This window comes from Oreochromis niloticus, linkage group LG15 (genome assembly GCF_001858045.2).
Source record: "Oreochromis niloticus isolate F11D_XX linkage group LG15, O_niloticus_UMD_NMBU, whole genome shotgun sequence".
NCBI lineage: Eukaryota > Metazoa > Chordata > Actinopteri > Cichliformes > Cichlidae > Oreochromis > Oreochromis niloticus.
Genome location: NC_031980.2, coordinates 3,703,761 through 3,727,783, shown reverse-complemented (window position 1 = coordinate 3,727,783; position 24,023 = coordinate 3,703,761). Strand labels below are relative to the sequence as shown.

General features: G+C 39.5%; 1 protein-coding gene across 2 annotated transcripts in view; it reads right to left on the bottom strand.

The window, feature by feature from the left end:
* Positions 1 to 24,023, bottom strand: part of atad2b (ATPase family AAA domain containing 2B) — a 68,730-nt gene that overhangs the window by 14,228 nt on the left and 30,479 nt on the right. For both annotated transcript variants that reach the window (XM_005449769.4, XM_025898583.1), the window contains exons 25-26: positions 9,976 to 10,713; positions 8,746 to 8,864 (exon numbers count right to left, since the gene is read on the bottom strand). In XM_005449769.4, the coding sequence (XP_005449826.1) occupies positions 8,746 to 8,864; positions 9,976 to 10,713 (857 nt within the window). The remainder of the gene's footprint in view (positions 1 to 8,745; positions 8,865 to 9,975; positions 10,714 to 24,023) is intronic.

Genomic DNA, 24,023 nt, shown 5'->3' with positions numbered 1-24,023 from the left:
ACTCCTTGCTCCATCTTCCCCCACAACCTTTTCTTTACCACATCTCTATCTATGCTTCTTAAGAGCACAGATTCAAAAGGGAGGGGTGGGATGCCTGCGATTTTAGACAACAAGGCTGAATAAGGGTATAAAGTGTCATTAGCGGCAAACTCAGAGCTTTTGTTAACGTGGCAAGCACAAATATTTAATAAAATGCAGTATTTCCACTTAAAAATCTCGAAAATGTGCAGAATGTAAGTGCAATCCACTGGATTTACAGTCGCTGTATGCTTCAGGTATTTTGCAAACAAATCCCTTTTTCAAATAAGCATGCTGTACACAGTCAGGCATGCAGACTGGAGCTGACTGTGATACAGTAGAGGGTCTTCTTTGATCACTGAAGGCTTCACTATCTACACGCACATGTGTGTTGGAGAGACTTCCTCACCACTGGCTGAGAGAAGAGGGTTAGCAGGCAGAGAGGGAGGAGAAAAAACTCAACAACAAGGACTCAAAACCCAACAGTCTCCGTCACAAGGGACGCTATTAAGCCTTCAATATCTGCCTCTAAGAACAATTCAGCCCGCTCTTCCTGTTAACTAAGATTTTGTGTCTCCAATAGTAGCAAATGAATGAATTATTAATGATTCTGGTTTGTTTGTTACCTTCAGCTGAGGCAGACACTGGATTTGGATTTTCTGATTTACTTATTTTTTAAAAGTCATGGTGGCAAATAATGTGGTTTACAGGGCACTCGGTCACACGGATAATGCAATATTGATAGTGTTACAAGGGTCAGGGACAATCATGATGAATCGTATTACCATGGTCCCAGAACATTAAAATGAAATGGTGTTCCCGTTCAGTTGCCCATGTAAAAACCGCTGCAGGGGTCGACAACTCATCTTAAATATGCAACGCTTGGCTTTACAGGAAAATGCCATTAGATTACAGTGAATTCTCTTTACTTTAGTATAGGAGGAAAAAGGTTTTTCGATGCTATATATGGTAACGTCTTTTGTGCAAAGTATGCAATCTAATATCTGAATAAAATGAGTCCACTGATACTGTTTAAGAACGGCATTACTCTCTTCTAACTGATGATTTTAATATTTACCTATGTAAATGAACACATCATGCTCTGTGTGCCATTAGGTTTATGCAGTGACTCAGACACTTACACAATGAGTAGAACACTGAACTCAGAATCACACATACACACACACAAAAATTATAAATCACGAATCAAAATAAATGTATATAAATGTTATTATATTCTCTCACACACAAAGATCAATAAAGGAGTTAACTTTAATTGATAGAAAACTTAGAGACCTAAGGGCTGGTTTCCTGGGCAGGGGGTAAATTAAACTATTCTAAGACTTTAATCTAGAAATGTCAATCCTAGTGGTTTTCCTAATACATCTTAAATGTTGTTCTACAGAATAGAGCTGCCTGGGATAGTTCAAACTTTATCTCAGGACCTAAAATGTCCTGAAGCACATGGCTTCAATCTCAATTAGGAGGAAAAAATCTGAGCAATGAGTATTTTTTTTTTTTTACTCAAAAACACTGATAACAATATGAGCCTTATAAATCAAATAGTCCATACATGACATGAAATACTTTCACAGAGTCTGGGTAGGAATATAGAACATTGAGATATGTGAAAATGACCAAATTTAAAATCTGCAGGTTTCATTTGGCAAGTCCTTGGCAAAAAAAAAAAAAGTATTACAAGATAAAAATTACAATTGGGGGGGGAAAAGATAATAAGATGGAAAAAATAAGGAAGGAAAAGGAGGAAAGAAATTTCATATTTTACAGACTCAAGACAGGAGAGATCCAATATCACCAGGTAATAAAGGAGAACACCACCAAACAGACCTCCACATACACCCAGCAAAATTATCAGATGAAGATATGTTTACCAAACAAATGCACAGGGGAGAAAAATTTAATACAGAAAAGATTTAGGTCAAGGTTATGGAAAAGGATTTGCTAATGAACTGATATGATTAAACTTTGGGGAGAGCTCGAGGGAAATAAAGGGTAATCAATACAAACTCCTTTCCATGTGTCGTGCAACCAGTGTGCAGGAAGAGTAAAGTGTTAAACAGTGAAAGATGCTGACCGAGCACTAAGCGTTTCACACCGTCTGTGCATTATGAGGGTATGCTTTTGGAATATACAAAAGCTTGTACAGCCTGGTAAAGCTGGATTCATCTGAATAAGCAGTGCAGCTTAAAGCGTTACAGCAGGTATTTGTTATCATAGGATTTGAGCAGTGAGGAGGTGGCGGAGGCTTGAAATTCATTACTACAGACCTACTTTCACGATACATTATTAACACACAATATAACTGATCTGGAATCGCAGCCTGCCCATAAATTAACAACTGCAATAGCATCTTAACAGGATTGTTACCTTTCAGTCAATTGACTCGGTACAACACGTAAGTATGGGATATCACATCCCTGCGTTTTCTGGCTGAAGAAACCTTGATGCAAGCCAGGTATACCACCTGCCATCAAATCATCCCCCAGTTCTTACATTCTTCACCTCGCTAAGAACACCTCTGCGGAGTTGGGATGGCTTGCTAAAGCAAATTAGCTATGTGTCCTGCCAGCTTAAGTTTAGCTTAACGGCTTCTGTTGGTGTTGGCCTCCACCGTGCAGCTGCTGCGTAGGCTGCCTGCGGTGCGCTAATTTTGAGTCTTCCTATGCAGCGTTTTGAAATGGACACTAAACCGAAGCAAGCAGGGCAGAACTCTTCTGTTCGGCCCCGTCCTCAGGGGTGCGGTTTCTCTTCTCATGACAGTGGATGCCTCATTCTCTGTGTCCGGTGCGCGCACCATCTACCTACATTGAGCGCACTCTGTGTGCATTTATGTTACCATTTGTTTGCCCGCTTCGCTAATACAGCAAGAGGTAGAGCTCTGTCTAAACAGAGGCTGTCCCACTGGATTATGGAAGCTACCTCATGTGCGTACAGCACCAAGGGTCTCGCTTTGCCCCAGGGGGTGAGAGCACATTCCACCAGGGGAATGTAAGCTGATGTGCTCTTTTTAAAGGGGTCCCCGCGTAGGTGATATTTGTGCTGCAGCTAGTTGGGCATCACCGGACTCTTTTGTTCAGTCCTATCGTTTGGAGGTTCCTGCTGTCTTTTCTGCTGGATCTACCACGCACTAAGGTGCTAGTGGTCCGACTCCAGTTCGTTGGCTGTATACATGTCCCATATTTATGTGTTGTCCCGAGTAAATCGGCTGAAAAGGAACAGTTATATCTATGACTTTGTTCCCTGAAGGAGAGGAACGAGGTACAACACAAGGTTGCCCTGCCGCGCACCTCAGCTTGACTGTGATGGCAGGGTGTATGTGCAGGCAGGGCCGTGCGCATGTCATCACAAGGCTTCTACCTTAAAGACATGAATAGAGGTTTCTTCAGCCAGGACACACGGTGGAGTGCTATCCTATACTTATGTGTTGTACCTTGTTCTTGTCCTCTCTTTCAGGGAACAGGACAAACTGTTTGTTTCAGCCCTGATATTATACATTGTAACCAGACATTAAAAATACCATCTTCATGTACTGTATGGGTATTAAGACGTACAAAATCCCACACAGTATAACCCTAAGCCAAAGGTTGAGGAGATGCATGAGATGGGAGAAATGCAAAAGGGCACAATAAATCTGGCCGCAAACTATTAGAAGAGAAATAAGACAGACTAACTGGTATGTTTATGTTGTGTGAGCAAACAAGTGACCCTCACCTGCATAGCCAAGAGGCACAGATATGCAATTACATGCAAATGGGAGATGTGTCAAAGCAATCAGTGGGAATGAATAAAAATAAAAGAAGCACTTCAAACGCCATCTATTTTTATTGACAATCAAAACGATGGTCCGGCACTACTATTAAGCTGTCTTCTTTTGAACAGGCACGAGGCATGGCTACTTCGCCAAAGGGGGCCCCTGCTGTTATCAATACTAAAAAATGAAGGGAGATGACAAACTGAAGCAGGGCCATTTCTGTTGACAAGCTTCTCTAAAACAGGAAATCCTGACATGCTGTAGAAACTAAGCATCAAGCCAGAAAGACTCCATACTGTGCCAGTGACTAGAAACACTGGCTTTTTCTGGGCAGCTGCTAAAGGAAACAGCAGAGCAGACGATAATCTGTGTGTTCTTGGTGAGATGGAGGAAAAATTGCTGGGGCCAGATTGGATTTCTTGTTACTGAATTCTCATCTGCAATCCTCAGCACCACTTCTCCTAGCCCATCTGTGGACAAGTGTCTGATTATTGATGAAAGAAAACAGCTGAGAATGAGAGACGTTTTGGAGTAGGGAGAGAAACAAGCCTCAGGACCTATTTATTCATACTGAGGAATTCATTTTGATCCAGACAGCATCAAGCATCATTTCAGAGAAACTGGCAATAACAGAACTTGATTTTACTAAGTGAATCAGAGCAAATAACTGCGCAATGGCTCTGAAAGGCAGGGTGTGAATACTGAAATAATACCATCTCCGTCCTACAGGCTTTGCGTGTAGGGTCTGTGAACAAACTCATAACACTCTGATGGTATTTAATTCCAGAGAGATTTCAGAGCCTCTTCCATCAAGTTAAAAGTCAGGAATAATAAGGCTTCTACAATCAATGAATACAACTGAAGAGTGAGGGAACAGTACACCACTCACTGTGGGCCCTAACACACATCAGGCACCGTGCCAGTCCCAGCCCCGCCAGCAAATATCTGCTTAAATGGCGACTCTCATCCTGCGCACCGGAAATTCAATTTGTTCCGTAAGCCTGGGATGAAAAAGCAATTATTCACAGTCCCCTCTTTTCACAATCTGTTTCTTTAAGATATCTCCCTTCTTCCCCCTGCTAACAAATAAACCTCCAGATTAGTGCTATGTGTGGCTGTTCATAGGGGCAGCCAGTTGAAGCACTAAGATCAGGCCAGCTAAAAAGCCTGTCAATCAGGCTGAAAGATGGAGTCAGGTTCAGCTCGAAGAGATATGTACCCCTACGGTCCCCATCATCCCCATGGGATGTGTGTAAAAGCCACTAGATAATGGCTTGATAGTTGGATGTCTCTTCGGAGCGTTGAGGAAAGACGTAAGCACATGTCAGAAGGACACTTCTTTTACACCAATTACACTACACAGAGCGCTGTAAAACCAGCGCCCCCTTCCCCAACCATCCGATCAGTGGGAAGTGCTGTCAAGGGGGCCCACTGAGCCGAGGCTCCAATTTACACTTGGGGTATTAGGTGGGACCCTGGCGTGACAGTGCAAAGTACCACGGAGCTGCTTCACATGCTTCCACTTACTTGAACACACCCTGGGACGAGTTGGCAGATCTAGTGGGGCAGAGAGAAGCTCATGTTTGAGTCATAACCTTGTTTCCTTCAAATTTAGCTGGAACAACACCTGTTGATTGAAAGATGTGAAATTCGTCCTTTCCATTGTAATTGGCTCCCTCCTATGTTCAGAGGGCAGGGATACAAAAGGTCGATAATTGAAAGATGGAAGGCGACAAGCGACGGTGGCGTAACTGTAGCATGAATGAAAAGGAGGGATAAGCTTAAGAAGTTATTCATCTGAGAAGGGCAGTGTGACAGCATCAGCTCCAGAAGAGACCTATGGATCTGGTGAAAGCTTAAGGCTGGTCACCCATGATTGCGCGTCCTCAACCTCAATACCTTAAATCCCATTCAAAAAAAAAAAAAAAAAAAAAAAAGAGCGAGAGAAAAAAACAATGTTTTCTGGTATTTTTTTTTCTGATATTCCAATGGAATTTTTTCTCTAATTCTATTTCTAATTTTCCAAAGACTTTATTCAACTTTTCCTATATTCTAAAGTTACACAAAGGTATAAGTTAAAACGTGGGACATTCCAGGCGTAATCTACCTGTTGATTAATTAGAAACGTTGAATAGTCTAAAGGCAAGACAATGTAGATAATGATAATGATAATGATAATTGATTTTAACATCAATTAAAACTGAATGGATGAGGTTGTGCAACTTGTGCATTTAATAAAAGTTTACTAAAAACTGTTTTGTTTTTTCCCCTTTCTTTCTTTGTGCAACTTACTTGCAGCTTGCCTGTTTACGACTCTGCATCAGAGTCAGAGAGGAGTGCTCAATCTGCCAGGGCTGCAAATGGCTGCGTGATATCTCAGACTCAACAATAAACTGGTGTTTTACATCAATAAAACACATATTAAAATGTAAATCAATTCAGTTCAATTACATTTAGTACATAGCACCAATTCATAGTGCAACATAAAACTTCAAGGAGCTTTATGTTTCACTATTGCAGAGAAATGTTACAAGTACTTTGCAACAGTGGAAAGGAACAACTCTCCTAACAGGAAGAGACCTCCAGCAGAACCAGGCTAACCGATTAGTAATCCTGATGCGAAAAGCAGCAATTTTTAAACATCTGCAGTTTTATCAGCCATATGTATGAACACGACTGACAGTGCAATTTCCAACACTGGTCAGAACAAACCTCATACTGGCTCCCTCTCAGAGTTTCACTTGCATATAAAAATATGCACAAACAAGATGATTTAATGGTTCATATAATTCAAAGAGTGACCAATCAAGACAATACAAATGAGCCACAGCTGTTTCCATTACAGAAGGGAGGAGAAAACATAAAAAGCAAGCCTTTCCCCCAGACTGTTAACAACATTGCAACAAGTAGCCAAATGAACTTAAATAAGACTAAACAAAAGCATATTTTCAACATTTTTGATTATAGCTCATCTTCTCCTTAATCAAAATCTAATTATGCACTTTCAAATGTGACAGTACACAGCTGGTAGTGTTGGAACTAATACATCTTTGTTTAACATTTATATTTTATAGTTTTAAAGTGATCAAAGTGAAGCTATTTGTGTTTACCAAAAAAGGGGCAACCCTATTTTTATCCCATCTTTATAACACCAGTATTACTTATATGAAAATTCGAAAGAATATCTACTAATTGGATTGGCTACTGCGCATTTCTTTTTGGGGGGAATTAAATTAATTTGTTTAAATATTTTTGCAAGATCCTACAATCTTCTTCCAGTCCTCTAACAAAGCAACTCGGATTAGAAACAGCTGAAATCCTAACTGGATACATTAATTGATTTAAATCATAAGAAATGCTCATTTATTGACATTTATTGTGACTATTATTTCCTCATTACAAAATGTTTGTCTTTGTGTTACCAGAACATTTTTTATACAGATCACACTACCTGTTAAATCTCAAATGCGTAACAGTGCACAGTGCCAAATCACACCAGCTGTTACATCCTTCATGGTCTGAATCAGAATGATGGCTGTGTAAAATCAACAAGATGGCAATGAGGTGTGGACAGGATTTTAAAAAGCTGAAGTCTTGATGGTTGAAAAAAGTTAAAAAATGTTTGAGTACTATTTGTGTGTGTGTGTGTGTGTGTGTGTGTGTGTGTGTGTGTGTGTGTGTGTGTGTGTGTGTGGGAGCCTTTTCTCAGCCAATTATTTAAGCATAAGCGAATGCAGACTAGAGGCCAGTGTTTATAAACTTTCAAGTAGAATTTTTTGTTGTATTTTAATTAGAAATGCTGAATACAACTGCTGCAGTACTAAAATAAAGTCACAACAGACAGTTGAAGAAAATGTCTCAGTCTGAATCAAACAAGCTTTGAATTATTAAGCTGCCATTTCAACAAAATTTAAGGGTCACTATTTTTTCTGTTAACATTTTAGTGTTTAAACGATAAGATGCTTAAAAAGTGCTTGGAAAAAGGTATTTTCGAGCTTCGCCAGCGCCTCATAAATGAGGTATTCATAAATGAGGTGCTCATAAATACTTGATACTGATCATACTTGATTGCATTGATCTATTTAAATAAATATTTTAACAATATTTTTTCCAAAAAGAATGACAATTTCAAGTAAAACACCGTAAAGAATAATGTATCAAACTATGCTGGGCTACTTAAAGATTAAAACATAACCTTTATTCATTTTTCCAGTACAAACGCATACACAGATGTATTTCATTAGGCTTTCACAAGACTAGCATTCTTAAACCAGGAATAACAGCTCCACAATAGTAACATTAGACCACATCTAATTCTCGACCTATGTCAAAGATGGTTACACTGATGCTCAATTAAACAGACATCAGTAAAACTGTATTTCCCCATAATACTTGGATAACATACCCATGGTGACAGCTAGCCTAGCTACAGTGACAAAAGCTCCCCCACCACATCCTGTAGAATTTACAGGAGGCCACTCTTACAGATTTTGCTCTTGTTTCAACCATGACCTTGTCTTTTTCATCATCAAACTAACGCTCATTAAACCTGCCACCTCCCAGCATGTTGTCATGTCCCACCCACTGTTCCATCACAAGGCATATATTTCAAAAGCACCAGCAGCTCACACTATAGCCAAACACAGAGGCTCCAAGCAGCAGGTGATGCTTGAGTGGAGTCGTATTTATTTTATGGAAAAGAAGAGGTTCTCACCAACTTATTTTCTTTCTTTTTCTAAGAGGCAAACTATTCAGTCAGAAAGCAATTCATCACAAAAGCAGTGCAGTTACAATTTTAAGCAATTTCGAGCACTTTATCCCAAACCTCGGAAAAACCCCCAATAAAAATTACAGTATTTTCAAGAATGTAAGGAAGCTTAAGTGCATGTGGTGTGCTGCTACACCTGTTATGGCCATAATGGTTTATTTATTTTCTTAAAAAATAAAATTCTTACCAAAAGTCGCTGGTGGTCAATTACCACTGGAGGATGGGGAGGGACTGCTTGTGGCTCTTCCTCGGTCCTTTCAGCGGACTCCTTCAACTGCTCTGATGAGCTACTGTTGAATGTCCCCACTTCGAAGACATCGATGACAAGACAAATGAATAAATTACCAAAGAAATATTAAATATTTAATTGCAATCAAGAGTAACTGAATAACCTAAGCAAACTAACTAAATTGATGCAGTTTTGTTCTTCTCATTCAAAAGCTATTCAAAGAAAAATACATTTAAAATGTCATGGCTACAGGTTCAGTGCAACTATACAGCAGAAAAACAAATGATCTGAAGCTACTATCAGCTTTAAAGTGTACAATATCTCACATCTGGCTTCTTTCCTTTCCATCTATTACAAAGGTTCAAGACACACGATGAAAACAAAAGGCATGCCTCAGTGTTTAATGAGATGGGGGTGGAGTAGCTTAGTTTTTCTATTGGTTCAGGAGCCACAGTTTGTGTTCTGTTGTCCGATCATGTCACCCTCTGATGGCTTCTTCATATTTTATCAGCACCATTACCTCAGCCTTCCAGCTGGCCTCATCATAAGCCAAACCACAGGCCCATAATCAAACAAAAACTTATTGCTCATCTCTGACTTGAACACAACATCCCAGTAGAAAGGGCATAAGGTTTCATGGCAAAGAAACTAAATATATTGGAGCAAAGGAAAGGCAGCCACTGCTGAAAATCTAAAAATTGAAAACCATCCAAAGATGCATATCAGGAGGTGTAGCATATCCATATAACTTTCAAGCCCATGGCATTCTGCTATGAAATGCATCCAAGCCAAGAATAGTATTTATAAATGCTAATGCTACTTATGTTTCACTACTGAGTCTTGCGTCCTATTTTAAACCAAACATAAATCAGAAAAACTGGATGATAATCACAACAGTAATTTATCATAGATAAGTGCTAGGCAACCCACTGGCTGAATGTCTAAAAACTCACAGATGTTTGTTAGCGTTGCATAAAAACACATTTAGAATTTAAAAATTAGCAAGTCAAATTAAGAGATCAGAACAAGTAGCCCTGACATTGCATCTCGCTCTTTTTAACTCATCACATATATTTGGATTCTGAAAGTGTGAGAAAGCATTAATAATGAAAAGAGTGTACTGCAAGCAAAAGCTCTACATTTGTGTTAACCAATATTAATGCTGGAACTCTTAGACTGGCATTATACCTTCTTTGTTATGATCTTCCTCAACAGTTTCCGTTACTGCCACTCCATCCTGAGGATGCTGCTCCTGAGTTGGTTTGCTCTCATTTTTGTCTTTGTGCTCATCCTGTTCAGCTCTATTAGAGCCCTCAGCCGTGCTCTGAGGAGTCCTTGTCTCTGCCTCACTGCTCCCCTTGAGGCTCTGCAAGTCAAGGCTGTCCATTGACTCATTTCCATTCACACAGTCCACTTGTGAAACCAGGAGAACCTCTGTGTGCTTAGGCTGGTCCTCAGCATCTGAAGACACCGACATTTCAATCAAAGGCTGGAAGTGAGCCCGACTGGCCTCGTTATCCCCATCTATGTTGGGCTGAGAACTACCACCAAGGCAATGTGGTTCGGTGTGTTTCCCTGTGATCTCGGGCTCTGCTTCTTTAGCTGCAGGCTCCTCAACCTTAGGCATTGGCGCCTCTCTGGCTTCGCTAGCATCTGGAGATTTATCGGGAGCTGCAACAGGGGGTTCATTGGAGCTTTCTTCTTCTGTGGAGGGGACATGTGGATGATGGCCATTGGGTTGGGGACCTGTAATATCGCAAGATGATTCCTCATCCTGTGTTAAACATGAGTCGCTGGGCCCTGCTGCTTCCACCTCTGCTTCAGGCTCCTCCTCTTCCTCCTCTGTCCCTTTCTTGTAGTTCTTCTTTTTCCGTATGATGCCCCGCCCCCACGATGGCCGCCTCCGAACCTTCCGCTTTACATGATCTGTGAGGAAAAGGGGAAAGGAAAAGAGACAAGATGGAACAATATTAATTGAAGCAAGCACAAAATGTTCACAAGGCTAGCTTTTTTGTTTTAACAGAAATCTTGCATTTTGGACAGATAACCCAAAACAACACACCTCCACAATGACTAATGCTTAGAAAAATCCATTTCTCATTTTTGCTTCTTTAAAAAATAAAATAAATACTGTACATTTTATACAAACCATCTCTCCTTGCCCACATAGAGTCATAGCATATATTACAAGTTCACTGCATTTAAATGTGGACATTTGGCCTTCCTCAAAGGGTAATAAGCAGCGGGTGACATAGATCACAGGGAAGAGGCAGACAGAGACAGCAGTCCTGCTATATCATGGATGTTAGACACTAATGACAACAGATGGTGCTTGGGGTTTTGAGAGGAAAGAGCAAACCAAAGCCTGATCTTTGAAAGTACAGTTAAAGTGTCACAGCAAGCCAACAAGAATGCTAAATGCAGTAAAACTTCAAGGCATTTGCCTTCATTTGCTGCTTTTTCAGAGCAGACACAAACCACAGCAACAAAGTCAGAGTGAAGGACAGATACAGAAAGACTGTGAAAGAAAAAAAACACATAGGGCCCCATCACAAGTCAGTTTTTTAGCCATTACCATGAGTGGCTGAGACACACAGACTCTAAGCCCAAAGAAACAAGTTGTTCCCAAATGTAAAAAAATAAATACAGAAAAATCTGCTCAGTTCCTAACAAAAATATTACTCGCGTTGCAGGGACCTGGACCTGCTTACACAGCCACACTCCACATTATGGGTACATGTCTTGCTTAAGGGTGTTGGGAGGGAAACCTCATAAAGTAAAAAAAAATATATAATGAACCTTATTGTAACAATAAGTTTAGGCACATATTAATTACGGTTAGTCCATGCAATGTACTCTAAAGTCATGAATATAAGACCACATGTCTACATGAGCTGAGCTGTGATTTGAACTGTTAGTCCACTGTGGACTCTTTAATATTCATAAACTACTAGGCTTTATAATTCTGCCACTGGATGATCTAAATCGGCCAAATTGGGATTTTATGCAGAATCAATAACATATGTAAGCTTGGTTCTCAAAGGACTTAAGGATCACAGCTCCTTAAAATTATTAGGCAGAGATCACACTGTACTGCACATACTGAGTAAAGCTTTTCGCCTGAATACTCTCGCTCCCCACAAAGATATGAATAGGCACACACTGAAAGGAAATCAGGATATGCCTGCATGCTGTCTGTCAAATTTCAAATCTCACATTCCTCTCTCCCCTCCAATGCTTTTAGCCAGGTTTCATCTTTCCACTCTAAACGTGAGATGTGATTATGCACACAGTATATGTACATTATGTTAAGTACTTGTCCATAATGAGAGCAGAAAAGCAATGACAACTATTGCACCAACCGAAAGCTATATTTGGTCTCCCAGAAATAGACAACACAAAGAGGATAATTAGTCAACCAGTGCTTGCTGATGGGCCTCATCTTTGGTAATGGTGTTCTCTAGTGACCCTCTTAATGACCAGTCACGAAACTGCTGTCAGCCACAACCAGCACAGGAGACAGCTCAGAAAGGAATAAAGTACACTTGATGCCAGATAATGTATTACAATTATTGCAGCAAACAGCTATTTACACAAGACTATTCTTCAGCTGTGTTTAGAAATCCATAGCATACTTGTATGTCGTTCCAAAGATTTTAATCACGTACATACACCTTACAAAAACAACGTATGATTCTGCATCCGGAGGGCTGAAGCAATAAAGCATGCAGCATTATAATTTTATCTAGACCTCCTTTGAGGCATCACTTTACATTATTGTCTTTCTCCTGTCAGTAACAATTAATTTCTCATGTTGCATCCGAAGAATAAGAAGTGAAATCCATCTGTCCCTGGTTATTTAAACTCACACTGGTATCCACTTAAGTGCTGCCTTGAATTCTTAAATTTTTTACTGCTTTCACCATTTATTAAGTGTCCAACCATTCAGCAGGCTAGATATGTGTCACACTGGGGGACTAATCCTGTTCAAAATCCAGAGCTAGTAGCATTTTTCATGCACAGTAAGAGCAGACCTTCTGATCTTATATAAAAATATTCAAAAAATAAGCGAATAGAAATGCTGTTTAAGACACTTTAATATAATAATGTAAGAGATGAAATGGCCACCTTTCCCATTCGTGGAGGACTGCAGAACTAGGGGCAATATGAGCCAGAGTTCACCCTACCACCACAAAACAACACCGTGCCATCGTGCCCACAATTTGCCATAAAGCCTCTCTCAAGCAGGTGCAGGGACTGCAGTCTGAGCTAGATTTAAGGTGGAATGCACCTTTCATTTTTGGTTCCTCCTGATCTGATCTGAAAAGAGATGACAGCTGGAGGGTACGCTATGGAGCAGGCGCACAGTTCTATTCTTCAGGCATGACTGGCACTTGGAATAGTTTCTTTGTTATAAGAGGAAGGGCCAGGGAAGGACAAAGAGAGCAACAATGAAGAAATAATCCAGATAAACATCGGATTCTGTAAGCAGATATTTCACATTAGCGGCATCACAGCAACATATTTCATGTAGTCATAATGCTCAGTTTTGACCACTTTTTTTAAACCTTCCGGATATACAACCCCAATTCTGAAAAAGTTGTGTAAAATTATTCACAAGAGAAAAGAGAAAACATATCAAATGTTAGAACTAAAATATTAGCGCCTTTTGAATTAAATGGCAGCAAAACATCTCCACAAACTTTGAATAATGGTAACAAAAGGCTAGAAACAACAGTAAGGGGTACTGAAAAACAGCTGGAGAAACATTTTGGGACTAATTAGGTTAACTGGCAACAGGTCAGTAGCATGATTGGTTACAAAAAGAGCATCTTAAAGAGGCAGAGTTTCTCAGGAGTAAAGATGGGCATAGGTTCACAAATCTGCAAAAACTGTGACTACAAATTGTGCAACAATTTCAGAATAATGTTCCATGATGTAAAGTTGGCCTCATCTCACTCTCTTCCATAAATAATGTGATCAAATGAGTCTGATAATCTGGAGAAATCTGTGTACGCAAGGGACAAGGCCAAAAAGCAATACTGGATGTGCATGGTCTTTGGGCCCTGAGGTGGCACTGCATCAAAACAAACAAACCCTAAGATCGTGCATAAAACTTCCTCTGGTCTTTTCTACACTGTCCCACCAAAAGAAAGGCTAAAAGCCCCAAAGCAAGACCACATACTGCATCTATTCCAACATCATGGCACCATAATAGAAGAGTCCTGGTGGTGAACAGGACTGAGTGCTGTCTGGGCCATTCAATAGATAATTTTTGGCACATCATGAAAAAAGCAAAAACGACACAGGACTGTTGAGCAGCTAAAATCTCATATCTTCATTTTTTCAGTTCCCAGATGTTTACAGTCTGTTAAAAGAAGAGGGGTTGCTGTACAGTGGTAAACATGGCCAAGTCTCAATGTTTTTATGATGTCTTGCTGCCATAAATTGCCTAATGTTTTCTTAAAATGGTATATATTGGCAGTTCAAAACATGTTTTCTATGTTCTGTTGCAAATAAAACATGGGTATGTGAGATTTCCAAATCACTGCATTCTGTTTTTCTTTTCATTTTTACACAGCTGCCCAACTTTTCAGAATTAGGTTGCTGGTATTAACGTAGAACCGTCACCTTGCCAAGTCCAGCGATTAGTCACAGCATGGCTCTTTTCAATTTCTGCTGAGAAAATATTGCTTTCTTACCTCAACTTTTACCTTGGTGCATGCATTTTTGTTTTTGTTTTGTTTTGGGTGTTTTAAAACACAGCTTCTTCATATAAAGTGGCTAATTTTCTGCTGACCCTTCATTTCCCTGGGTGCATACATCCCACAGTTTCCGTCTACTGTCACATAAACCAAAACAAACAAATAAAAGTTCAGTACAAGAGGTCTTACTGAGGTCAGCTATCACCATTCAAGATATGAAGCATCCTACTGAGAGAAGAGAAGGTGAGTCGGAATGGCAGCAGATGACTCGTCATTGTGAGCTCTTAAATAATGCATGAAAATCGTTAGAGCATGAAGAGCCAACCACAGAGGGGAGATATGCTGATGGGGGCGGGGAGACGGGAAGACGAAGGGAAAGAGAACCAGAGCACTTTGTAATAATTAAAAGTGTCTAACCCATCCACAGTGCATGTACGGGTCTACACACACACACACGCACTCACACACGTTTTGAAAGCAGAAGCCCCAGGAGACTGCTATCCAAGCTGCCATGCAAGCAAGTATTAAATAAATAAATCAGTTCAGTGACACCAATGGAAAAAATCAGCAGCATACTCTGGCAATGCCTTTGGGAAGAATTGTGAATCAATGTTTCTGATACACTGTAATTGGATCACCACTCTTAAGTCACATCCAAACCCATTTCAGACTTCCTTTCCATTAATCAGATGTCATCTGAATTATAAACCTTATAATATATGGACATAGCTTTAGGGTCTGAAAAGTAAACCAATGCTGAGGTACTTTAAAGCAGGATTCTTTGTAATGGCCACCAGGGATCGGTGCCTCGGGTTCCCAAGAAAAACCTTTCAATTGCTAGTTTTATGTCTCATGTTATCTACACAATGCTCATCTTATAAATAATGGGCCCTAATAGAGTTGGAAAAAAAAAAATCAGAAAGGAGGATGTGCTTTAGAGTGTGCGGTCATCCCACAGTTTCTCAGTTAAAGCCACTAAGCTGGCAATGGTCCAAATGCTCAGCTCAAAGCTTAGAGACGAGACTTCACAAACCAATGAGCTGCTGTCTTTTTATATAAAGGCTATAAATGTGAATGTGCCCGATTTACGTCTGATTGAGTACCTTGCTCAGTTTACTCACTTTAAAAGTACTGATGGCCACCTTACTAGTTCTCACCTAGTAACATTTACTGGGTCTTTAGCACAATAGACCCAGTAAATACCCCAAAGCCTTGTCATTATTGTCCAGATCATACAGTTTATAGTCTCTCTGAAGAACCACATACCATTAGCATTATGAAATGCGGTGTACGTATGCTATTCATTAGTTTTATTCTCTCGTGATACACAAGCCCATAAAGTGTATCCACCTCAGATAGGCTGCATATGCTAGGAATATGGATTCAATGCCACATTATCAGTGCTAAGTCATACTTACTGAATACCTTTAAGCTAGTGAAACAAAATCAAGGTAATCAATCCATTCAGCTACTATTAATTCTTAATCAGTTCTTGGCCTACATAATCTAAAACCCACTGGGCTGATTAATGTTAAAGTTTTAAGAAAGGAAAGTTTCTTAAATTAAATGTTCAACATTTTATGAGAATAACATCTTTTATCTTTGTTGCTAATGCTTAACAGGAGTCCTTGTGGGCAACAGTAAACACCTGGTTATTTTCACTGGACGCCAGTTTACAGGATGCGCCACAAAACCACAGTCCACTGTTCATTTTAGACATTGGCTATATTACTTGTTTAACATCTGAAAAACTAACATACAATCCTAATTAATTAAAAAGTAAAAGATGAGGGATTTCTGTGCTTGATGCCTTCTTTGTTAGGGACGAGTAACTTTCAAGGCTTTATAAGCGGCTAAGCTGAAAAGAAAGAAAGACTAATCTTATTTTACTCCAGTTTTATCATCAAATTCATAGTTTTTAAACTTCTCTTTTTTTGGTGAGGAAGGATAAATGAAGTCTTTTCTCATCTTTTCCCTAAGTGTAAAACTTCTAAACTCAGACATACAATACACATGACAATTCTTCCCTGTATCCTTTAAGAAGCAGAAATACTGCTCTACATCGTACTGCAATGTTCTCTCATTGTGACCCCTTCACACATCAGCTGACAAACACTGTGTGCCAAAAAAATGATCTCACTTCCTCAATGTAACAATGCCAAAGAAGAAAAGAAGAAGAATTACACTGTAAAGCTTAAACTTTTCACTGTTGATCGAATATATCCCAGATATGAGTTATTACTTTCAGTGATGTAAAGGACAATGAAGCTGCCACAATTACTGAGTTTAAAAGCTGCAATCATGACACATACCATAATTAAGCACCATGAAGTGATGAGCACTTCTCAGAATAACATCAGTTGAACACAGACATAAAACTAAACTGTGGCAGACAGTGCATATAAAAATGAATCGCCAATCTTCTCTGGTTTGATCCATAAAATCCTTTTTGCCGTTAGGTCGTTAGTTCAGAAAAATAGTCAAGAGACTGCTAATGTCTGTACTTTGCCCAATATATATTTGTAGAATTCACTGTGTCTCTCGCTTTTTTTTTTTTTATTAAAATATGAGATACAGCTTTTAACACACTACATACTCATCTTAATGAACAAACTTAATTAATGATTGATTTGTGTGTCATCACCACTGTAAGCATTGCTGCCTTTTTAATTAGACGTACATTTCACAAACAATTTGAGGCCCTGTCGAAATTGTAGATAAATTTTAACGTCCATTAATTTTGTGAGCGGCACTGGTCTGAGGAGTTTCCCTGGTCCATTCTACACAAGTATGTTTCTCTCCTAACCTGGACAGATGCACTGTTGTTTACTAACCCATTTACCTCCTTCCTGCTGAATGTGCGTGCACTATTTACGTGTGTGTGGAAGGGCGTGGAGTGTGTGTTTCCATGGCAATGAACAAAATTTTCCTTGCTTACAGAGAAAGCTTGCTCTGTAATTTTATTCTATGAATTTGCATGTGGGACAGCAGGCCAACACAGCGGTGCATTCATGCAGGGAAATATATTACAAAATTATGGGACTAAGGGAAACGAGCTCCCAAGAAAATATGTGAATATACAGATGGTTTTGTTTCTGTGTTTACATGTGTTATTTAATAACCACATAGGATTTGTGTGCGTGTTAGTCACAGCAGAATCCAATTGAGTCAAGCTATTGAATGTAAGGTCAATTTACTGCAGCTCTCGAGAAATGAAGACAAGGCACTGATATTAGACTTCCAGATTTAAGAGATTACAAAAACAACCAGAATATGAGAGTGTGACTCTGGCGATATAAGGACACATTTTGAATAAGGGGGAAAGTTGAGAAAAGGCAAATTACCACTAGTAAACTTTATGACATACAGTATAGGCTAGTCACAAAATTTAAAGACTCACTCCTATTACTTAGGATGTCTCTCGAAAAAAGTTATTTCATAACAAATCAATACTTGTGTTTTCCAGAAACCAAAAGCATATGTGGTACTCTACCACTGTGAGCAGCATAAAACAAATATTTATTTGTTATGATCAGTGCTCTGGATGAAAAGGTTTTAAAATTGTGTCCTTGTGAGAAGCTCTAAATTTATGACATTACCTTTACGATGCACTGTTTCATTTCCAGACTTTGTGCACGTTCCTTCATACATGTAGTACGTAGGCAACCATGAATTCGCTGCAAGCATGGGTATAGAATGGGTAACCCTGGGAATTACATCCCCACTGTTTCCCTTGTCCACATTTATTTTCCACCTGCATCCACCATCTGAATTAAAAATATGACGCTCCAAAAGAACTAAGAAAAGAACCAAAAAGCACCACGACAGGAACAGATCAGCTTCCAACTCAGCTTTTTGTCATCCCGGGTCACTGGAATCGACTGAAGTTGGGGCCTCAATTGAGTAACATTAATGAAGTATCGATCAGTCCAGCTCTGATCACCCAACACAGATGGGGAGGAGCTTGGAGTTAAGAGCTGTGACCCAAACTTAAAAGTTTAAAAGACTTTCTACACACATGCTGTAAAAGTAAACGGTAAACACCATGCCACTCAAAGTCTACAGATTATTCACTTAAAATGCACATTATTTTTACTTTAAAATTATCCCCAGGTAGAACATGCTTAAATGTCACCACCTTTTTTCTAACAAAAGCATCGTTGTAATTCAGATGAGGAACAGTACCACTATTTTGGCGACGCTGTTCTAAACTCTAGCAACAAGCACTTATTCTTGAAAAACTGTATTTTCCCAGCTGTATCCCTCTCTGGGGATTGCAGCCATTTCTAAATCATTCAACTGAGTAGTAATTAAAGCAATACAAAAGCTGCATATCCCCTGCCCTGACTGCAGAACAAACTCCAGTTCATTGCTTCCTGATAACTTAAACCAAATTAATGAATTAAATGTTGTTTTTACAGAGGCAAACATAAAAAAAGGAAAACCATATTAGGAAATGCTCCTGTTTAAAGGGTTGTTTAAAATGCAAATCATGAGGATGTATAAGTAAAAAGGTTTTTAATAGGATGCCTTCACTCATTTGAACCAGCAATACCAGTGGGGCAAACGGCAAATGAAAAATGCTCTGTATAGAATACATTAGGTGCAGACATGATACACACAGGTGCAGTTTGCACCAATTATTGATCCTTATGGACATGAGAAAAAGATCAAAATTATATGGTGTGTCCCTCATGGGTTCATAAATGCGGATATAATTTTGCTCACTCAAATTAATGCATGCGATAAACTGACTTATAACTCTCAAACGCCTCAAGGCCATTTAAGCTCAGCTTCATACAAACACTGATGCCAGTCTGAGATAGACTCTTTGATTTCCTTTAGCTTTGCTTCCACTTCTACATATACAGTCCAACAGCATGACTTCATATATGAAATCGTATACAAAAACACTTTAATCACAATGGTTTTAAATTAAAAAAAAAATAAAAATTTTTTACTTATTTTTCAGGTTGCAAGCTATGATGTAACAGCACGTAGCAGCAGCAGCATGTACCATATATGCTTGGTGGGCTTCAAGTAGGAGACAGGAGAATATGCAGACGAATGAGTGACGAGAAAACACGAGATGACAAATAAAACGCTGGAGGAGACAAAAGAGAAAGTTCATCGTGGGACGCACGGCCTCGGGGTCTCCAAGTCATGAACGGAAGGCGGCTGTTAGTTTATCAACTGATGTGACACTTTGCACTGACACTTAATGAAATGTCTGGATCAATAAATGATCCGCTCCTTGCTTCTTGAAATTAAGGAGATCAGTCACTTCCCTCTATTGCCGTGTCACTACCTTCCCATTTCACACATTCACCCACCACACCTCCACCTCAGGCCGTGCCACTATTCTTGGTTCAAAAGACTCCTTCAACATTTTGAAAAATAAAACCGTTTTATTGCCAAGAGTCTCGTGAGAAGATTTATGCCACTTTTCTGAACTTTAAACAAAGCAACAGTAAGTGTAGCTTAGCACAAAGACACATGGATATACAGGCAGCCTGGCTCTGCCAGTAGGAAACCTCTGCCGTTTAGCACAATTAAAGCTACACTGGCAAATAATTTCTACCATTTACACAATCCATACACAATAAAAAAGGTTGAAAGCTTCCTTTCTTGCTATTGTGTCGGCTGGAGCAATAACCTCAGGGAGTATCCTGGCAAGTTCAGTGATGGTGAAAGAGGTTAACCAGGGGTTAATTTTCTTCTAAGTGCAGCACACTGATTCTATTAAGTCACAATAGAAAACACACAAACACACGCACACACACAAAGAGCACCTCCATCTGCAACACCAGTAAGCATCACTGTAAACAAAAAGCACTTACTTTAATGGGTAAACCACAGAATTTGCAGATTATTCACCAACACCGAAACAGAAACATAAATATTTCAACCTCAATAAAATGGAGGCCACACGATACAGCAAATTTTAATTTACTTTTTGTATTCACTTTCACAGCTACACTCTTGATTGTTCTTATATTGTAAGCCAAAGACACCCCCCACACACACACACACACCCCTTTTCCTTCCTTTTGCCCCTCCCTGAAATCTCTGGATCACTCGCTCTTTGTTCATTTCCAGCACAGATGCCTCAAAAACAAACAAAAAAAACCCAAAAACAAAGCAGACAGCCTTCGGTCAATAAACTCTATAGTGAAAGATAAACTCACAGGGTTTCCATAAGTGAACCTGAGGAGGATTATTAACAATTGCCTGCAGCTTCCTTTGTCTCTAGCTTTCTCGCTCAGTCTGCTTTCTGTTGGGACAGCTGGATGTTAGCTCCGCTTCTCTGTTGCTCTTCCCGTGGCTACTATACAGGTCTCCTGAGACAACCAGGTCCACTGTTGCCTGGGGCTCTTTTCACCCCTGCTTGTACCTGTAAACTTACCACGTAGGAGGCCGACCACCAGTTGGTCACCTGTTAGTCTGAGCCTTTAAACTCCCTGCTGCAATTCCCTGTGTTGCCACACTCTCCTCCATTCTTCAGTTTGTTTTTCATTTCCATTATATTTAAAGATTAGGGAACCCTCCAGTAAAAAGGCATGCTTTAAGTTCAATAACTGTATGAAGTATAAATGAAAGAAAAATCATTTCATTAATAACATGCTATTCACTAAAATTGGGATCATGATTTTTGCTGTATTCGAGCAGCCTTAAATAAAATGTAACGTGCAACAAATAGCTTCTTTTGTGTCAGACCTTGCCACGCAGTAATGCTACTGCATATCAGTAGTATTACAAAGAGGAAATGCAGCCAAAGAAAGAAGAACTGAGAAAATAATTCAGTCAGAGCATCAATCTTTTCCTGTCCTTCTCCTCTCTGCTGCTCAGTAAATGGCCAGTGGGATAACAGTGCCTGTGGTGCCCTCTTCACAGAAGACAGATATGCCCTCACGCACCAGCAGCTCCAAGAACTATTGAAGATGTCAGCCTACGCACACATGCACATACAAAGCAGGTCATGAAAGCATTCTGGGGAAAAAGGTCTGTCGCCTGCAGCAATAACATGCATACACACATGTTGTAAGTCAGGAGTGGGAGGGGGTGGAGAGATCTGCACCGGTTGACTCATTTTGACTGATTTGCAAGTAATAGCACTCCTCTTGGAGTGGAGAAAGTATGATCATGCACCTGGCAGAAGTCTTTTGACAAGGGCAGTAATGTTCAACAGCCAGCTATAGTGTAAAATAAAACACCGTGAAGAAAACGGGAGCACTATACTCTCCAGAGATCTGTGTTAGAGCAGGAGGTGGGTGCCACTAACATAATGTAGCATTTAAGTTTTAATCTATTTATCGTCTGTAAACACTTCTACAGTTTCACTTGGCATGCACATGTTTTTGCTACATATTAAAATGGTGACACCTTCGCGGAGCCCCGTGAACTTTCACAGGTAAATTAAAATAACATATAATCCATGTGTCTTACATGGAAATTACCTGTTAGATTACTCTGGGATATAATGGCACAGCTAGGCCTAGTTTCATTTTACTGTCCATCTGACAAAAGCCAAGATCAGGAGGCATTTCACATTCACAGTGAGGGATAGCCATTGCACTCTGCTGAAAGTCTTACACGTGCTAAATTGATTAGATTAGATACCAATTAGATGCCCTGTGAGTCTGTTAAAGGATTCTGGTTGTCACAGCTGTATGATAATAGGACTTGGCAGAAAGGAATATTAAATTAACCGATGTTTACACTGAGATTCTTTTCCTCCACACAGACACCTTTCTATATGCAGTTTTCCTTTCACAATTCAATAGCCATTTATTAAACTTAGACCATCTGAATCCTGGTAATCATCTTAATATAAAATATGACATGTGACTGCAGATTCTTGCCACATATTGGATAACACTAGCACATGCCCATGCTACAGTATTATTTGGTCTGTTCGTGCCGTTGGCTGTGAAATAAAAATGATATGATGCTCTTATAAGGTGTGATAAGATGCAGAAATACAAAAATTGGTCATTTTTGCCATTGCTAGGTTGCTAGGTAACATGTGGCCATTATATCATTTCTAATTCAGCTTTTGTGAAAATAAAAAGAGACGTTACTGTCATTACAACAGGATGCTTTCGTATGGTGTTTTAGGTGCATAAAGGCAAAAAGGAGGTCATTTTAACCTGTTACCAGGTGGCTGCCAGGCAACGGGATAACATAATTTATCATGCACATTTAAAAAGTTTTGCATGGTATTAGATGTTCTTGGTGCTATTTTTTTAAATAATAGTTATATGAGTTGTTTTAAGTATATAAATGCTATGATGTCATTAATTGTAATATAGATAAGATCATTAAAGGCCCTAAGATGCACATGTGTGCCAAGTTTGGTTGCTAACAACCTGATCGTCTAGTATCAGTTTGCGGCCAAAGCAACAAACATTGTGTTACATAGTAAGACACACAAAATAATCACAAATAGACTAAAAGAGGCACATTTTGGTTCTGAGACAAATATAATATTTTCTTTTTGATTCATGATGGCCAGCTGAAAACGCCAAACGGTTCGCCTCTGTGGGCAGGTATGCTAACTAATGGCAGTTTTCCCCGAGTGTGTAATCTCAAACTAGCCCACAGTGGAGTTGGTTTTGGGCATGAGTATAGCTAGGGCTACAGCTACTGGTCTGACCTAAGCTGAAGCTTGGGCACTTCAGTTTTACCCACACTTGCCTTATATTATTGTTAAGCAGGCTGTGGTATCAGGTGGGTCACACTAGCTACACAAGGTCATTCACACTTACTTCAATGTCATGATGCTCCAAACCTACTAGATTTAACCAGAGCTAAAAGAGATACCCCCAGCATTTTTTCTATTTTACCTTTTTCTTTTTAATGACTTTCATTAACTGTTTTTGTTTTGTTTTTTATTTCCCAGATCACTAGAAAACACGCAGAAAATATGGCAAGAGGCTGATTGCCTCCCCTCAAAAGCCTATCTGAGCAAGGAAAACACTGCATTTAAGTGTAGATACCTAGGCTAACTTTTCTTGAACCTCTGGAATTAAAGCTCCAAAATGACACTTCAATCACATTTTGATTGCTTCATTTTCAAGTCTCCTGGTGGTGGGGGGGGGGAGGTACTATAGGGAAGTTATGAAAATTGTGTCACTGTCCAAATACTTAAGGACCTGACTTCAAAACGGGAATAGCTCAAGGTCTGTGAACATAGCAATTTACAGTCACTTGTCCCTAAGAAAGACAAAATGCAGTGATGAATAAAATAAGTAAAAGCCCCTCAGAAATGGAAGTGTTACATGGGAAAGAGAACCGAACATTTAATTGTCCCAGAGTAATTGGCATTTCATGTGAGAGATACAAAAAAAAAAAGTAAAAAAGTAGATAGAATTTGGATGGAAAGGTCTAATCCATTTTCTTTACTATAGCTTTTTTGATCTTTGATTTTTTGATTTTGATGTACAAAACTACAACCATTCCGGATCAGGTCCTTTAACTGTAGAGGACATACTTGGAAACAAACGCGCCTAAAAAAGATAAACTATGGGC